At 36.4% G+C, this 16,330-nt stretch overlaps 1 protein-coding gene across 1 annotated transcript in view; it reads left to right on the top strand.

Moving 5' to 3' along the window:
* The window catches only part of NOX5 (NADPH oxidase 5), a 39,301-nt gene that overhangs the window by 9,541 nt on the left and 13,430 nt on the right, over positions 1 to 16,330 (top strand). Inside the window, exons 4-8 of the mRNA XM_051980778.1 lie at positions 148 to 382; positions 898 to 1,051; positions 5,991 to 6,169; positions 6,922 to 7,104; positions 7,681 to 7,813. Of these exons, the coding sequence (XP_051836738.1) occupies positions 148 to 382; positions 898 to 1,051; positions 5,991 to 6,169; positions 6,922 to 7,104; positions 7,681 to 7,813 (884 nt within the window). The remainder of the gene's footprint in view (positions 1 to 147; positions 383 to 897; positions 1,052 to 5,990; positions 6,170 to 6,921; positions 7,105 to 7,680; positions 7,814 to 16,330) is intronic.

The raw sequence follows: 16,330 nt of genomic DNA, 5'->3' as shown, positions 1-16,330 counted from the left end.
GTTTATCCATTTTATTATTTGTTCACTTTGATTATGATTCATGGCATACAAGGTTTCCTTTCTCTCTTATTCTCTGAACTCACTTATTAGTCTTTTTCTCATAACTAGGTGCCCTCTCCAGTAAATGGAAACTATCTTTTTTCACAGTGCAGCCAATTGGCTGAAGCCTCCGTCCTCCAAGAAAAGGCCACAGATGCCTCGCCACTTGACCTCAGCATACTGGCATAACAACAGTGGCAAGCTGGCTGTTCTGTCAGCCTATATTGGGCTCAACATACTGCTCTTCACTCTGGCAGCCCTGAAGCACCAATCGTTCGGAGTCAGCATCATGGTTGCCAAAGGCTGTGGCCAATGTCTGAACTTCAACTGCAGTTTCATTGTGGTGAGGATTAGATGGACTTTTCTTCAAGAGTCATGGGAAAATAGTTGGCTAGTAAGGAATGGAGAGGAAAGATGGGGGAAGGTGTCAGGATCACTTAGTTGCCTGAGTTGAAGTCTTTTCCTCACTTTGAAGAAGTACATGGAGTCATTTACTCAGGAATGAAGAGGTGGGAATAGTAGAAAGTTATAGGGAAAATGAAGAAGTATGCCCCTAAATGAAGTTAATTCTCAATTATCTATAATCACTAGAGACAGTGAATTAAATTTTCAAAAATTCTAAGTTTATTTTGGTCAGTAATCTCACCTCCTCTTTCCAACCATATCTTTGCTTTGTTTTTATTTATTTATTTTTGCTGAGGTGATTGGGGTAAAGTGACATACCCAGGGTTACAGAGCTAGGAAGTATTAAATGTCTAAGGCCAGTTTTGAACTCAGGTCCTCCTGATTTCAGGGCTGGTGCTCTGTCCATCTGCTTCTTTTTTCTCCTCCCCTCACCCCATCCCATGGTCTTTCTAGGTTTTGATGCTGCGGCGTTGTCTCACATGGCTGAGGGCCACATGGTTGGCCAGAGTTTTTCCACTGGACCAGAATGTTGAATTCCACCAGCTCATTGGCTACGTGGTAGTTGGATTTACACTCATACATACCATTGCCCATGTGGTCAACTTTGGTAAGTTTCTGCTCTCAAAAACTCACCTCCTCAGCCAAGATCACCCAGAATCTCATCATGATTCTCCCCTGTCACTTTGTTTTATTCTTAAAGTGCAGGTCCTACTTTCTGATCATGTCCCCTAGCTGTGAGCACCATTACTTTGTATATATTCTGCACAGACCTAAGAAGGTCATCTCCAGTCATCCTGTTCTTTGTCTTGCTATTGGAACCAGATGGCTCTGGAGTAGAAAATGAGACTGGTGACTTTGCATAATTCTTCACTTAATATTTCACTTAAATATTCACCTTCACTTAAATACTACTCACTTGCATGTCATAGCATCACCTCCCTGATGTCATGGGCCTTTTGGAGAATAAAGGGCAAACAATAACAGGTCTAAAGATGTGCATGTAAGCTCCTTGAGAGTAAGAAGAGTTTCAGTTGTTATTACATTTCATGTACATGGCACATATACTGGCTGATCAAGTGATTGATCACAGGCATTGAGGCAAGTGATGATCACTAGTAAGGGATATTAAAGATGGGATCTCCATTCCATTAAGGACAAGCTAGATGGTTTTGGAAGTCCTTCCCAAATCTGAGGTTCCATGATTCTAAGTCTGTGTTAAGGCTGTCTACCACTATCCCCCCTATTTTGGTGCCTTTTCTTTTGCTTTCAACTCCCATATCTTCCCCAGTGTCCCTCTGTTGTCCAAATCTACCCATCAAGAAGCCATTTGATATATATATATATATATATATTCACACAAGTATGCTAATGATTTTGTGTTTCTCCTCTAATGGGGAGAGGGAGGAATAATTTTTTCAAAGGAATTTAGAGATTACAAGGCAATGTCAAAATCTAAAGTAGTGCAATGAAAAGGGCAGTAGGCATGGATCTGAGTTCAAATCTAGCCTCATTAGAGGCTAGACACTATTTGTTTGAACTGGGTAGTTCTTTTGAAAATATATATTTTTATTTATTTCATTAAATGTTATCAATTACACATAAATATGTTTTCAATTTTTTAATATTTTACTTTCTCCCTTTCCTCATGCCCTTCAAAAAGCAAACAATAGAATATTGATTATACATGAGAAATCATGTGAGACAAATTACCGTATTATCCATGTTGCAAAAGACAACACATATACTAACACCAATAGCAAGAAAAAATTTAAACAAACAAAAAAAGCTCGTTTCAAACTATTCAGAATTCATCAATTCTTTCTCTGGAGGTGGATAGCCTTTTTCATCATGAGTCCTTTGGGATTGTCTTGGATAATTATCTTGATCAGAGTAACTAAGTCTTTCACAGTTGATCATCCTTAAAACACTGCTGTTACTATGTACAATGTTCTCCTGGTTCTGCTTACTTTGTATCAGTTCACATAAATCTTCCCAAGTTTTTCTGAAACCATCCTGCTCATCATTTCTTACAGCACAATATTCCATCACAGTCATATACCATACTTTGTTCAGCCATTATCCAATTGAAGGGCATATCCTCAGATTCCAATTCTGCCACCACAAAAAGAGTAGCTATAAATATTTTTTTTCTTTGATCTCTTTGGGATATAGACTTTGTAGTGATATTGCCAGGTCAAAGGATATGCTAAGTTTTGTAGCCCTTTGGACACAGTTTCAAATTTTTTTCTAGAATGACTGTACTGGTTCATCATTCCACCAACAATACATTGAATTTGGTGGTTCTTACTTTCCCTGAGCCCATTCTTCTCATTGGTAAGAAGAGGAAGTTGGAGTAAATAATTTTTAAAGTCTCTTACAATTCTAGATCTATAATCTTCTGATTAAGGATGAGATTTCATGCATTAAGAAAAGAGAGATAACATGCTTTTGGCCATACCACTGAGGCCATACTATTTCTCATGCTTACACCTGACTCAACAGCTACAGAACATTAAGAGTTGTATAGCCAGACATGTCATGCATTTGCAGTGGTATTTAGAAAGAGGATTTATCAAGTCTTTTTGCAAATTTCTCCTGTTTCCTCCAGCTATAATGACATGAACTGTGTATAATCACATCCAGGATATAAATTTTCACTAAGCTAATCAATAAGTAGGAAAGCCTGTATTACTAAAAGGTCAGTCCCGTTGCTGGTCACTATACTGAGACCCAACAAGAACAAAAATATTTTAAAAATCTATTTTCAGCTCTGGGCTGTGCTGGTATGAATTCTGCCTCCTCCAATTTATAGGAATATTCTTGATATTCTTATGACAACACTAAATATTTCAGTGGATGTCATGCAAAAGGCCAATGGCCACACATTCTGTTGAGCAAACAACTCTGCAGATGACAATTTGTTTGTGTTTTTTATTCTTTTGACCTACAATTTCTTTTTAATCACATTTTACCGATTATTTACTTTTACACTACCTTCATCTCTAAATATCTCAGTGAGATAGTGAGCTTTTTTTGTAACAAAACATAAAAGAAGAAGGGGGGGGCGGAGCATTTCATCAAAACTAGCCAATTTGTCAGCCAAGTCTCACAGTTTTTACAATTTCCACACCTATAGTATCTTCTCCAAAGAAGAGAAAGTGGCATATTTTCCCAGCTCTTCCATTCAATTGATTGATTAATTTATTATTCTTTCCATTTAAATTGTTATAGTCATTGTTTTTCTTCATAGAAAATAGGACCTTATATTTGAAGCTGAAAAGAACCTTAGAGACCATCTAGTCCAGTCCCTTGTATAATATAGATCAGGAAGTGAGACCCAAGGAGATTAAAGTTATTTACTAAGTTCACAGAAGTATCAGAGATAAGATTTGAACACTAGTCCCTGAACAGTAAATCCATTGTTCTTTCTACTATATCTTTCCAAAATCTTAAGATTGTTCTGTGTTATTGGCCCTTTGTGCAGTCTAAGATAGTCTATGGACTCCTCAAAATAATATACTTTTAATATCTGGAGAAAATGCTAAATTTCAGCTAGTTGATCTTCAAAAAATATTTGTTAAGTGTCTATTATGTACCAGTAACTGTTCTGAGCCCTGGGGATTTTTAAAAAAGAATCAAAAGATTTTGTCTCTGTCTTCAAGAAGCTTAGAATCAAACAGGGGAGAAAACAAGCAAACAAATAGATACAAACAAACAAATGGGAAAGGCTTCCTATAGAAGATGAAAATTTTCATGGAACTTAAAGAAAGCCTGAGAAGATGAGTGAGAAAAGCATTCAGTAAGGAAGTACAGTCAGAGAAACTGTTTAGAGCCTCGAGTAGTGAGTTGTTCATGAACAGCCAGGAGACTAGCATCACTGGATCAGAGCATATATTGGGGAGTAAGGCATAAGAAGACTAGAATGATAGGAGGGAGCTAAGTTCTGAAGAGCTTTGAACGTCAAATAGATTTTGTACTTGATTTGCACTTGAAAAGGATAGGAAGAGTTTAATAAGTTAGTGAGTGACACAATCAGACCTGCATTTTAGGAAAATCCTTTTAGTTCTGAATGAAGGATGGGAGAGATGTGAAGCAGGTTAATGGGAGAAAAATAATGTAATTTTTTCTCCCATCCAACTTCATGGAACCCTTTAAATCTATCCAAGGCTCCCAGGCTCAGAACCTTTGAAAACATGAAATGGTTTTCTGACTCTGCTTCTCTTACTTGGTAACAGTTTATATTGATCTTCCCATGTGTCTCTTAAAATGTCACCTTTGTCCGTTCTTATGGCACAGTAGTATTCCATTATATTCACATACCACAATTTGGTTCTTCCCTCATTAATGGGCAATTTTTCTGTTTCTAGACTTTTGCTACCACAAAAAGGTGTCATTATGAATATGATGGAGTAATTATAGGATCTTCTTGTCTTTGATTTTTTTTGAGTATATGCTTAGCAGGGGGATTGTTAGCTCAAAGATACGGACAGTCTAAGCACTTTTGCATTTTAGCATAATTCAAACTAGCTTTCTAGAATGATAAGACTAATTCTTAGTCTCATCAAAAAGCATTTAGAATCCGTAGACTGATTTCAAAAGCAGGAGGAATCATTGCTCATAGCCACTTGTCCATCTTTGCCAGAGTTATTGCCTTCTGCATCATGATTATTTATCCAAGTATTTTTGCCTCCAGTTCTGTTTAAGAGCAAGGTTGTAGGGAGGGCCTGTAAAGAGCTAAGCAAGACCAGAGTTCCTAAAAATGGTTGCCATTTAAAAGATGAATGGGCTATCCCTGTAGAGGGCAGGAACTCTGAAAAGGTATACTTAAGACTCAGTATGATTGATGAGATAATGATTCTCTAGCTAAGCACATACTTAGTTGGTACTTAAGGTGTAATGATCTAGAGTTGACAGTGGGCATCCTGTACTAAGTGGGAATTGAATAGGGGGACAATGAGGATTATCTGGAAAGAGAAAAAGTCAGTGGCTCCCTTCAATGGTAGCAGGTATTGATGGTCTTGTTACCTATTGATGGGATGGGGACCAGGGAAGAAAAAAAATGACAACATTTTCAAGATGACCCTTTAAATATCTAATTCAAGCCAGTATATATGATACTAACTAAATAGGAACTCAACTGCTTCAAGTTTCCATTTCTTCACTGTAAGTTTGAAGAGCACAGGCAAGCAGAGGGCAGAAGGTATTTCTGTGCAAGCCTGAATGAGTCTTCATGAAAAAAATTCAACAAACATGTCTGCTGTGTGCCCAGCTCTGAACTACCTATTATAAGAGATGGAAGAGACTCAAATTCTAGACTAAAAGATTTCCAAAATCCCTTTTCAACATTAGATTATGACTAAGAATCTAAATGCTAAGTAGGAGGAAGAAAGTTCAGTGTGATTTAGAAAACTAATGAGTCTACTGGTAGCTGCTGGCTTCTGAACTTCAGAACATAGACTTTGGCTTTTATCTACTGTGCATAGTTGTTCCAGGTACCCAGAGGGATTTTATCTGTCTGTTTTCCCCATTCTGGGATTTTTTTCTAGTGCGCCTGGCTCAATTAGTGGACAATCCCTTCCAATTCTGGGAATATCTCCTCACCACCCGGCCTGGCATTGGCTGGGTCCGTGGCACAGCTTCCCTCACAGGCATTGTTCTGCAGCTTCTCATCCTCATCATGCTTGTATGTTCCTGCTCCTTTGTCCGGAGGAGTGGGCACTTTGAGGTATGGCGTCCTTTATATTTGGTTTCCCATCCCTCCAGAATCTATCTCTCAGAACCATGTCTGTGACTATCTGCTCCTCTCCCATTCCACATTCTTTATTCTAGTTATCTTCCTTAAGCTTTCCCAGAGCCATGTCCCAGTGAACAAAAGACTTATAAGTATGTTTACATGTTATTTGCATGTCATTTTCATTTGTATAACAGTATTTTCATGCTCAAGTCAAAATATTTGGCTTTGGATAAATTCTCAGTTTCCTCAGTCTCATCCACTTAATATCTCTGTCAGGTTTTTTCTACCTATGACAGACAGCAGAAGCCAAAAAAGACTTGCAGGGCCCAAAGAGGAAAAGGCCAGTGAAGGTCTTGGGGGAGAGGCTAGTTATTTCCAGGTCAAGACTCCCCTTTTCTGGTCACTTAGCACGGTCCTCAGGAGGCCAGATAGTAGATAGGGACTGTTTCTACCCTACAGGGCAGGTCTTGAACCCTTTGGCTCATTGTGGGGAGCCTCATTCTACTCTGGACAATAAATCAAAGTAACAGTTTCTTTTGTGCCTCATTTGGCTGAAATTACTATCCCTAGTGAATGAATGGCCAAGACTGTCCTAATTCTGGCAAACTCAACCATAAAAAAAAAAAGTCATTGGTGCTGACTATCGCATTGCCTGCCTCAACCTTCCCATGGTGTAGTATAGGACAGTTCCCTGATGAATCTGAAGCCACCTCCAGCCAGTAGTTCTCTCTGTTTTCTTACAGGTATTCTACTGGACCCACCTATCCTACATTCCTATCTGGATGCTGCTCATCATACATGGACCCAATTTCTGGAAGTGGCTGCTGGTCCCTGGTCTCTTATTCTTCCTGGAAAAAGTTGTGGGGCTGGTGCTGTCCCACATGGCAGCCCTAAGTATTGTGGAAGCCAACCTCCTTTCCTCCAAGGTATATTGGTTGTCCTCTGTTATCACCCCTAATTTTTATGTATTGTACCCCAATTCATCACAATGAAGATTTAAGGGAACAAAAGTTGGAAGAGAAAAGTTCGAGTGGGTTGGACTCAATGACTTCTAGGATCTCTTGTAGCCTTAAACCTATGATCTAATCATTCTATAAATGAGAGATGTCAGTCATTATATAATTGAGGGTTTGATTATAAGGCATCACACCCCATTCCATTTCTGCCCTGACCCCTTGCTCCTTACATTTGCTTTTTTTTTTTTTTTCAGTTAATAGATTAGTATTCTCCATGACTAATATGGAGCAATGGATAGAGCCCTAGATCTGGAATCAGGAAGACCTGAGTGCAAATCTGAACTTTGATACTTAGTGGCTATCAGAGCCTAGGCAAGTCACTTAGCTGCTGTTTTCCTCAGTTTCCTCAACTGTAAAATGAGGGTATTTAATTCACTGGACTCTAACATCCTCAAAATCTTCCATTAGGATACCCTCGTTTCTTTCCCTACTAAAATGCTTTCTTCTGAATGCTTGTCTAACTCAATTTATTTTCTCCAACCCCAGGTCACTCACCTTGTGATTAAGCGGCCTTCTTTTTTCAGCTATAAGCCTGGAGACTACGTGTATTTGAACATCCCAGCTATTGCCAAGTATGAATGGCACCCTTTCACCATCAGCAGTGCTCCAGAGCAGGAAGGTAGGAAGGGATTGTGTCAGGGACATTTGACAGCCTGTCACTTGTAAGAACGATACTTTTACCTTACAATCCTGATGTCCTCATTCCCCTAATATAGTCTCATTCACTCTGCCTAGGGGAAATTGTGAATCCAAAAAGCTTTTTTCTTTCTTGGATGCTACTGCCTACAGAGCTCATGGTTCTTTTTCATAATGATCACTTTCCCCCACTAGCCCCTTTTTCTTCATTAGGTTGGCCATCTGGAGTGAGACCAAAACCACCTTTCTATAGATAGAATAAGGTTCATGTGTACAGTATAGATATCTGCCATTAGAGAGTAATTTCAGAGACTCTGGGAAGAACTCTGGCTCCAAATTCTCTCCTACCTACTGACAGATGTTTGAAATTAGAGCTCATTCCTTTGACTTAAACCAAGTGGTAACTCTCATAGAACTGTAGATTTGAATCATAGGTATCACACAACTAGAGTTAAGGGACTGCCCAGGCCATCTTGTCCAATCTCCTCATTTATAAATGAGGAAGCTGAGGCTCATGGAGAACTTGCCTGGAGTCATTAGGATAAGTGTCAGAGGTGGGATTTGCACCTAGTTTCTCTGATTCCAAAGTCATTGTTCATTCAATCACATTTTGTCAGAACTTTATTTAAATTGCAAATGCCACCTAAGGAAATTTGCACAGTAAACAATTAGGACAGTGTCTGGAACAGAGTAAGATGTTTGATGCTGCTGTTCAGTCACTTAGTCATGTCCAATTCTATGAGATCCCATGGTTTTCTTGAGAAAGATGTAACAATAATTTGTCATTTCTCTAGGATGTCCTTATTATATAGATGAGAAACTGAGGCAAATAGGGGTAAGTGATTTGCCCAGAGTCATTCTGTTAGTAAGTGTCTGAGGCCAAATTTAAACTCAAATCTTCCTGACTCCAAGCCCAGTGTACTATTCACTGCACTATCTAGCTGCCCTAATGAATGTTAGTTGATTATTAATTAACATGGTACAGGAAAGAACCAACTGTCCAAATTGAAGACCAATTGTCTATGTGTAAGGACTGGACTGGAAACAAATACTGGTCAGGATATAAATATTAGACATATAGGCAATCAAAAGAAGAGAGAGTAGGTACAACATTCTATTTAAAAAAAAAACAACTTACATAGTATTTTATTTTCTCAAATACATACAAAGATAGTTTTCAAGATTCACCTTTGCAAAACCTTGTGTTTCAAAATTTTCTCCTTTTCTTCCCCCTTTCCCAAAACAGCAAGCATTCTAATATAGGTTAAAATGTGCAATTCTCCTAAACATATTTCTATATTTGTCATACTGCACAAGAAAAATCAGATGAAAAGGGAAAAAAACACAAGAAAGGGGGAAAAAGCAAGCAAACAACAACAAAACAAAAGATGAAAATACTATGTTCTCTCTCTGGATGTGAATGGCACTTTCCATCACAAGTCTGTTGGAACTGGCCTCAATCACCCCATTGTTCAAAAGATTCAAGTCCATTACAATTGATCGTCATGTAATCTTGTAACTGTGTACAATGTTCTCTTGGTTCTACTCACTTCACTTAGCATCAGTTCATATAAGTCTTTCCAGGACTCTCTGAAATGATCCTGCTGATCATTTCTTATAGAACAATAATATTCCATAACATTCATATATCATAATTTATTCAGCCATTTCTCACCTGATGGGCATTCACTCAGTTTTCAGTTCTTTGCCATTTCAAAAAGAATTGCTACAAACATTTTTGCACATCTGGGTCCGTTTCCCCTTTTTAGGGTCTCTTTGGGATACAGACCCTGTAAAGGCACTATTGGATCAAAGGGTAACATTCTATTTTGTGGACAATTCTCAACCAATCAGCACTTAAAAATCTCTTGGTTCTAGATTTGTTTATTTAGGTCAATCATGGCCCAAGTTTTTACTGCCTTGGGTTGTCTAAAATGTCACAAAATCATAGTGATGGAAGATGAAAGAGATAGAAGAGACTGATGCTTTTAATAACTTACCTTAAAAGTGCTTGACGACCTCCAGAAAAGAAGAACCAGGGAAGAATCTCTCAGGAAAGCCCCATTTACTTCAGTTATTTTTGTTGTTCAGTTATTTCAATTATGTCTAATTTTTTGTGATCCCATTTGGATTTTTTTTTTTTTGACACATACATTGGACATTGCTCTGCCATTTCTTTCTCCAGCTCACATGACAGACAGATGAGGAAATGGAAGCAAATGGGATAAAGTAACTTGTCCAGGATCACAAGGCTAGTAAGTGTCTTAAACCAGATCTGAATATCACAACATAAGTTTTCCTAATTGCATATGTAATGCTCCACTGCACCACTTAGTTGTCCTAGTCCACTTGAATAGTTCTAATTATTAGGAAGCTTTTTCGTGTCATAAAGCCTACACTTCTACCCATTACTTCTGGATCTGGCTTAAGGGGCCAAACAGAAGTGCTGTATTCTCCTTTAGTATTCTCCAGGCTAAACAAGTCCATTTCATTCAACTTATTTTGCAATGGCATGAACTCAAGGCTCCCAGCCAACATAGTTACTTCCTATGTCCTTCTGAAATGGTGATACCCTTATCTAATCATATACTCCCTAAGGAGGTCTGATAAAGACAGAGTATAGTAAGATGACATATCACTTTCCAATTCCTCAAAATGAATAGTGTTCATTTTTTCTTTCTTGGTGGGGAGCCCCTTGAATTTATTCTATTTCAAGGATCTATGATTTGATTAGAATTTAGTACCCCCTTCAGTAATATGTATCATCACCCCTCCACAATACTAAGATGTTCTTTTTTAAAAACAATTTTAAATAATAGCTTTTTCTTTTTTAGCTTATTTTTAAAATACATGCATAGATAGTTTTCAACATCCATTCTTGCAAATCCTTGTGTTCCAAATTTTTCTCCCTCCCTTACCCCATCCCTTTCCTACATAGCAAGCAATCCAATATATATTAAACGTGAAGTTTTTCTAAACACATTTTCACAATTGTCATTCTGCTCAAGAAAATCAGATCAGAAAGGAAAAAAATAAGAAAGAAAAAAATTAAGCAAACAACAACAAAAAAAGTGAAACTACTATGTTGTGATCCACATTCAGTCCCCATAGTCCCTCCTTCTGAAAGCAGATGCTTCTCAGAATTATCCTGAATCACCCCATTATTGAAAAGAGCCAAGTCCATCACAGTGCATTATCACACAATCTTGTTATTGATGTTTACAAAGTTCTCTTGGTTCTACTCACTTCACTTAGAATCATGTAAGTCTCTTCAGGCCTTCTCAAAATCATCCTGCTGATCATTTCTTTAAAAACAATAATATTTTAAGATCTTCTTAATACTTTCTTTGATTGAAAAAAATTGCTACCTGATGGCCAGGCTATTGGTGGTTGTCCTTAGACAGAAGTCATTCATTGGATTTGTGGCTGTACTCAGTCTTTCTAGCCTAGTAGAACCTACCAAGGCTTCTGACCCATTAGAATAGCCTTGGATAAGCTAAGGCCACCTTTCCATCCTAAAAGTACATTAGAGGAGGATATTAGCGATAATAATTTGTATTTCAATAGCACTTTATGGCTTTAAAAAAGCAACACTTTCTCACAATCTTGTGAGATGAGTAGCAGAAGACATTTGAGTGGACTACTAAGATAATTCTCTCTTTTCTCCACTTCCCATCTGGATCCCCTCATTCCATTCTTGTTGGAATTAGAGCCTGGAATGATGATGATGAGGAAGATAGGAGGAGGAGGAGAAGAAGGAGGAAGAGATGATGATGATGACAGCTAACATAAATATAATACTTTAATATTTTCCAAGTACCTTATGTATATTATCTCATTTGTTTTTCATAACAATCCTGTGATGAAGTACTATTATTATTTCCATTTATAGATGTAGAAATAGGCTGAGAGATGTTAAGTAACTTGCCCAAATGAGGCAGAAAAACCCCCACTAGACTTGAAATCAGGAAGATTTGAGTTCAGAATGTGTCTCAGGCTTTTAACTATGTTAAGTCATTTAATAGCTTTCAACCTCAGATTTTCATCCACAAAATTGAGATAACGATGAGGTTTTTTAAAAATTCAATTTTATTATGAGTACTTTGGAATTATTGTGGATCACTGAGTTCATCAATTACTAAGTCTTTCATGGTGGATTATATTTATAATATTTTAGTTATTGCTCAGATTGTTGTCCTAGTTCTGTTCACTTCATCTGTTCACATCCATTTATATAAGTTTTCCTAGGTATTTCTGAAACCATATTCTTTAACATTTCATTCAGCATAATAATATTTCATCACATTTATATACCACAACTTTTTCAACCATTCCCCAATTGATGGGAATCCCCTCAGTTTCCAATTCTTTCCCATCATGAAAAGAGCTATAAAATTTTTGTACACACGGAGCCTTTCCTTTTATTTCTTTATCATATAGACCTACTATTTCAAGGTTAAAGGGCAAAGTTTGATAATTTCTTATATATAGTTCCAAATTGCTTTCCAGGTTGAACTAGATCACAATTCCACCAATAATGCATTAATATACTGTTTTCCCACCTCCCCTCCAGCATTTGTAATTTTCCTTTTCTTCATCTTAGCCAATTTTATGGATGTGAGGGTACCCCAGAATATTTTAATTTTTATAATTATTAGTAATTTGGAGCATTTTACATAATTATTAATAATTTTTATTTCTTCCTCTAAAAAAAACTGTTTATATCTCTTAATCATTTGTCAATTAGGGAGTAGTTATTATTCTTATAAAATTGGCTCAGCATACTATGTATTTGAGAAATCAGACCTTTATCAGAGAAAATGATTACAAAGATTTCCCAATTTTCTTTTAATTTTAGCTGTATTTGTTTTGTTTGTACATAAGCTTTTTAATTTTATGCAACCAAAACTATCCATTTGATCTCTGGTGAACCTCTTTAACTCTTGTTTGGTCAAGAACTTATTCCCTATCTATAGATTTGACAGGTAATTTCTTCCATGTTTTACTAATTTGCTTATGATGTTATCCTTTATGTCTATATCATGGTATCAGTGTGAGATGGTATATATCTTGTTTCTGTTAGACTACTTTCCAGTTTTCCCAAGAATTTTTGTCAAATAAGTTTTTGACCCAGTAGCTGGGATCTTTGGGTTTATCTCAGGCAGGAATAATAATAGCATCCATATGACATGGGTGTGATAAGGGTATACCAAGACAATTAGAGGCAAATAAATGATTCAGTGGATGTAGCACGCAGCCTACTTCCCACTCTCAATTCAGAGCATGCAATGGGAAACTATATGATTATCCCTTCTCCATCAGCGGTGTTAAGGGTACAATGCCTCCATGATCTGGAAAATTTGTGTAAAATTGCCTTCCCTTTGAACCAAAGAAGTCTGAATTTTTTTCTTTCTTTAATGGAATATTGTACCTTATTATAAAATTTGGTTTGATACTATATAATACCAAATATTTTACATATTTCTGAGTTCCTATTTTTTTTCTGTGTCATCTGCTGGCCTTCAAAAACTGCAGCTTCCATAAAACTCCTCCAAAATTTCTATTTGATTTCTTTTCCTGATACATGATATATCAATACCACAATGGGGAAAGCCAAAATATAGAATGGATAACAGTGCTTTACAGTTATACTTTCAGGACTGCCTACTTTCAGTGGATATAGTCAAAGATACTGGTGATAGTTAAGAGGTGAATTAAAAAAATTAACGAATAGGCCCAGTGTTTAGTGTTCCTTTGCAAGTTTTACTTTCTAAGAGTCAGTGTGGTACCCAGAGTGACGTCAGTGTTGATTAAAAGAATGATGAAAGCTTCCTTATCTGTGTACAGTCTCTGGAACTAGGTGAAATAAATAACCCATCTCATTTACCTCCCCATAGTAAGAATCATTTAGTCCCTACTATGAAAATAACATCTGTTTTGTATAGAACCTTGGTCTGGGCTGAGAAATAAGCATACAAAGAATGATGAGGACAGGGTCCACTCTATTCTAAGAGAGGGAAACAGTTTCCAGTTTTAAGACCTTCTGGTCTTATCGAAGCGAGCCAAGAATAGGGCAACCAAAAAATGCAAAGTGTTGAATCCATGTTATGTGAAGATCAAATGAAGAGTTGAATATATTTAGCTTGGAGAAGAGAAAACTCAGGGGCAACATGACATCTGTCTTCAAGTATTTGAAGGATTACCACATGGAGAAGGGATTAGACTAGTTTTTCTTAGTCTCAGGGAACAGAACCAGAAATAATGAGTGAATGTTGCAAAGAGGTCAGTTTAGGCTTGATACCATCATTATCATTATCATCATCATCAACAATAACAACAACTTCCTAACAAATGGACTGGGCTATTTTGAGAGGTAGTAGATTCTTCCCTTCTTGGATGTCTTTAACCAGACACTGGTTAGTCAGGTATCTTAATAAGTAAAGATTCCTTTTTTTGTAGAAGAGCCTTCAAGAAGGCTCCAAACATCTCTTCCACCTCCCAAATCCTGATTCTTTGATCATTTCTCATTTTAAATTGCTCATACTCTAGTTGTGTCAAATAAGCAAATAGAGACAATGCAATATAATATGAAGGACACACATTTTTCAGCCAGAATACCAGCTTTGCCAAGTTATTATGTATGTCCCTGGGACAGTCATTTCTTAATTCTGAGCCTTAGTTTTTTTCATTTTTAAGTTAAGGATCTGGACTAGATAATCTCTTATTTCTCTTCTAGCTTTAAGCCCCGGGATACCAAAGAAAATAAAAACAAAATTCAAATTCTTCAGGAAACATGACATGCTAAGTCCTCCCTATAGAATTAATCAAGAGGAGTATTCATCAATATTATCCTGATGTTAATAATAATAACAATAATAATAATAATAATAATAATAATAGCTGGCATTTATATAAGTCTAAGATTTTTTCAAAGCATTTTATAAATCTTTTCTCATTTGATCCTCAACTGGAATATAGGTTCTATATTCATCTCCATTTTAGGGAAGAAAAAATGGAGCCAGAGAAAAGTTGTGACTTGCCAGAGATCTGTAGATAATAAGTATCTAAGATTGGACTTGAACTTAAGTCTTCTTGATTCTAAATCCAGTGACTGGTACACTGTGCCATTTAATTGACTTGATAGAGTAGATATGGTTCTATAATCAAATAATAGTGCTATTTTACATATCCCTTTAGAATATCACATATGAAATCATGTTAATACCAAAAACTGTTATTTTCTATATAAAACTAGGCTTAATTTCTCATATTTTCTCTAAAATTTCTGCAAGCACCCTTTATCCTAAAAATATTACAGACCATGAGGTTCCTTGGAATAACAGATAGGAGTTTCTTAGTTCTATTTTAAGCCCCAGGTTTTCCATAGCCAGATTGTTTTGGAAATACTGGTCTAGAAATTCCTATCACTGGGCAAAATCCTAGAAGACTGTAGTTTGCTATTAGAGACCAAGTTACAGAAAGTATATAGGAAAGAAGGCTCTCTATGCCACGCAGTACATTAATGTGGGAAGTTAACAAGAGAGATTGAGATATCTGGGATAAAGTAGATCACAAAAAGTTATGTGATCAATGGAGAGGAGGCCTCAATATGTCTTATAGCATTGTAGATAGACTGGTTTGTAGGATATTCAAAAGGGTTTTTTTGTGCATGCATTGTTCATTATTTTTCTCAATTATATGTAAACATTTTTACATTTGAGTTCTAAATTTAGAACTTTCAAAGGATATATATGGTTTTATTGTCTTTGGGGTATAATTTGAAATTGTTCTCCACTGTGGTTGGATTAATTCATAATTCTATCAATACTACATTAGTGTTCCAATTTTGCCACATCACTTCCAACATTTGTCATGTTCCTTTTATGACATTAGTCAATCTGATAGATGTGAGGTAGTACTTCAGAGTTGCATTAATTTGCATATCTCTCCTCAAATAGTGATTTAGAATATTTTTCATATGACCATAGATAGCTTTGATTTCTTCCTCTGAAAACTGCATTTTCATATCCTTTGACCATTTATCATCTAGGGAATGGCCCTTATTCTTATAAATTTAACTTGGTTCCCTATATATCTGAGAAATGAGATTTTAATCAGAGAAACATGTTCCACTGTCCTGTTTTCTTTCTGTTTTGCATATCTTTTGTTTGTGCAATATCTTTTGAATTTAATATAATCAAAATTTTCCATTTTACATCTCATGATGCTCTTTACTATTTATTTGATTATAAATTCTTTCCTTATTCATAAATCTGACACGTAAAATATGCCATGGTTCTTTAATGTATTTATGATATCACCATTATTTCTAAATCAAGTACCCACTTTGACCTTATCTTGGTATATAGGGTTAGATGTTAGTCTATATCTTATTTCTGCCAAACTGCTTTCCAATTTTCCTGGAACATTTTGTCAACTACCAATTTCTTGTTGTAAAATCCTGGATCTTTGCATTTGTCAAATACTGGATTATTATAGA

The sequence above is a fragment of the Antechinus flavipes genome, chromosome 2, assembly GCF_016432865.1.
Source record: "Antechinus flavipes isolate AdamAnt ecotype Samford, QLD, Australia chromosome 2, AdamAnt_v2, whole genome shotgun sequence".
Taxonomy (NCBI): Eukaryota; Metazoa; Chordata; class Mammalia; order Dasyuromorphia; family Dasyuridae; genus Antechinus; species Antechinus flavipes.
This window is presented reverse-complemented; position numbering and strand designations above follow the sequence as displayed.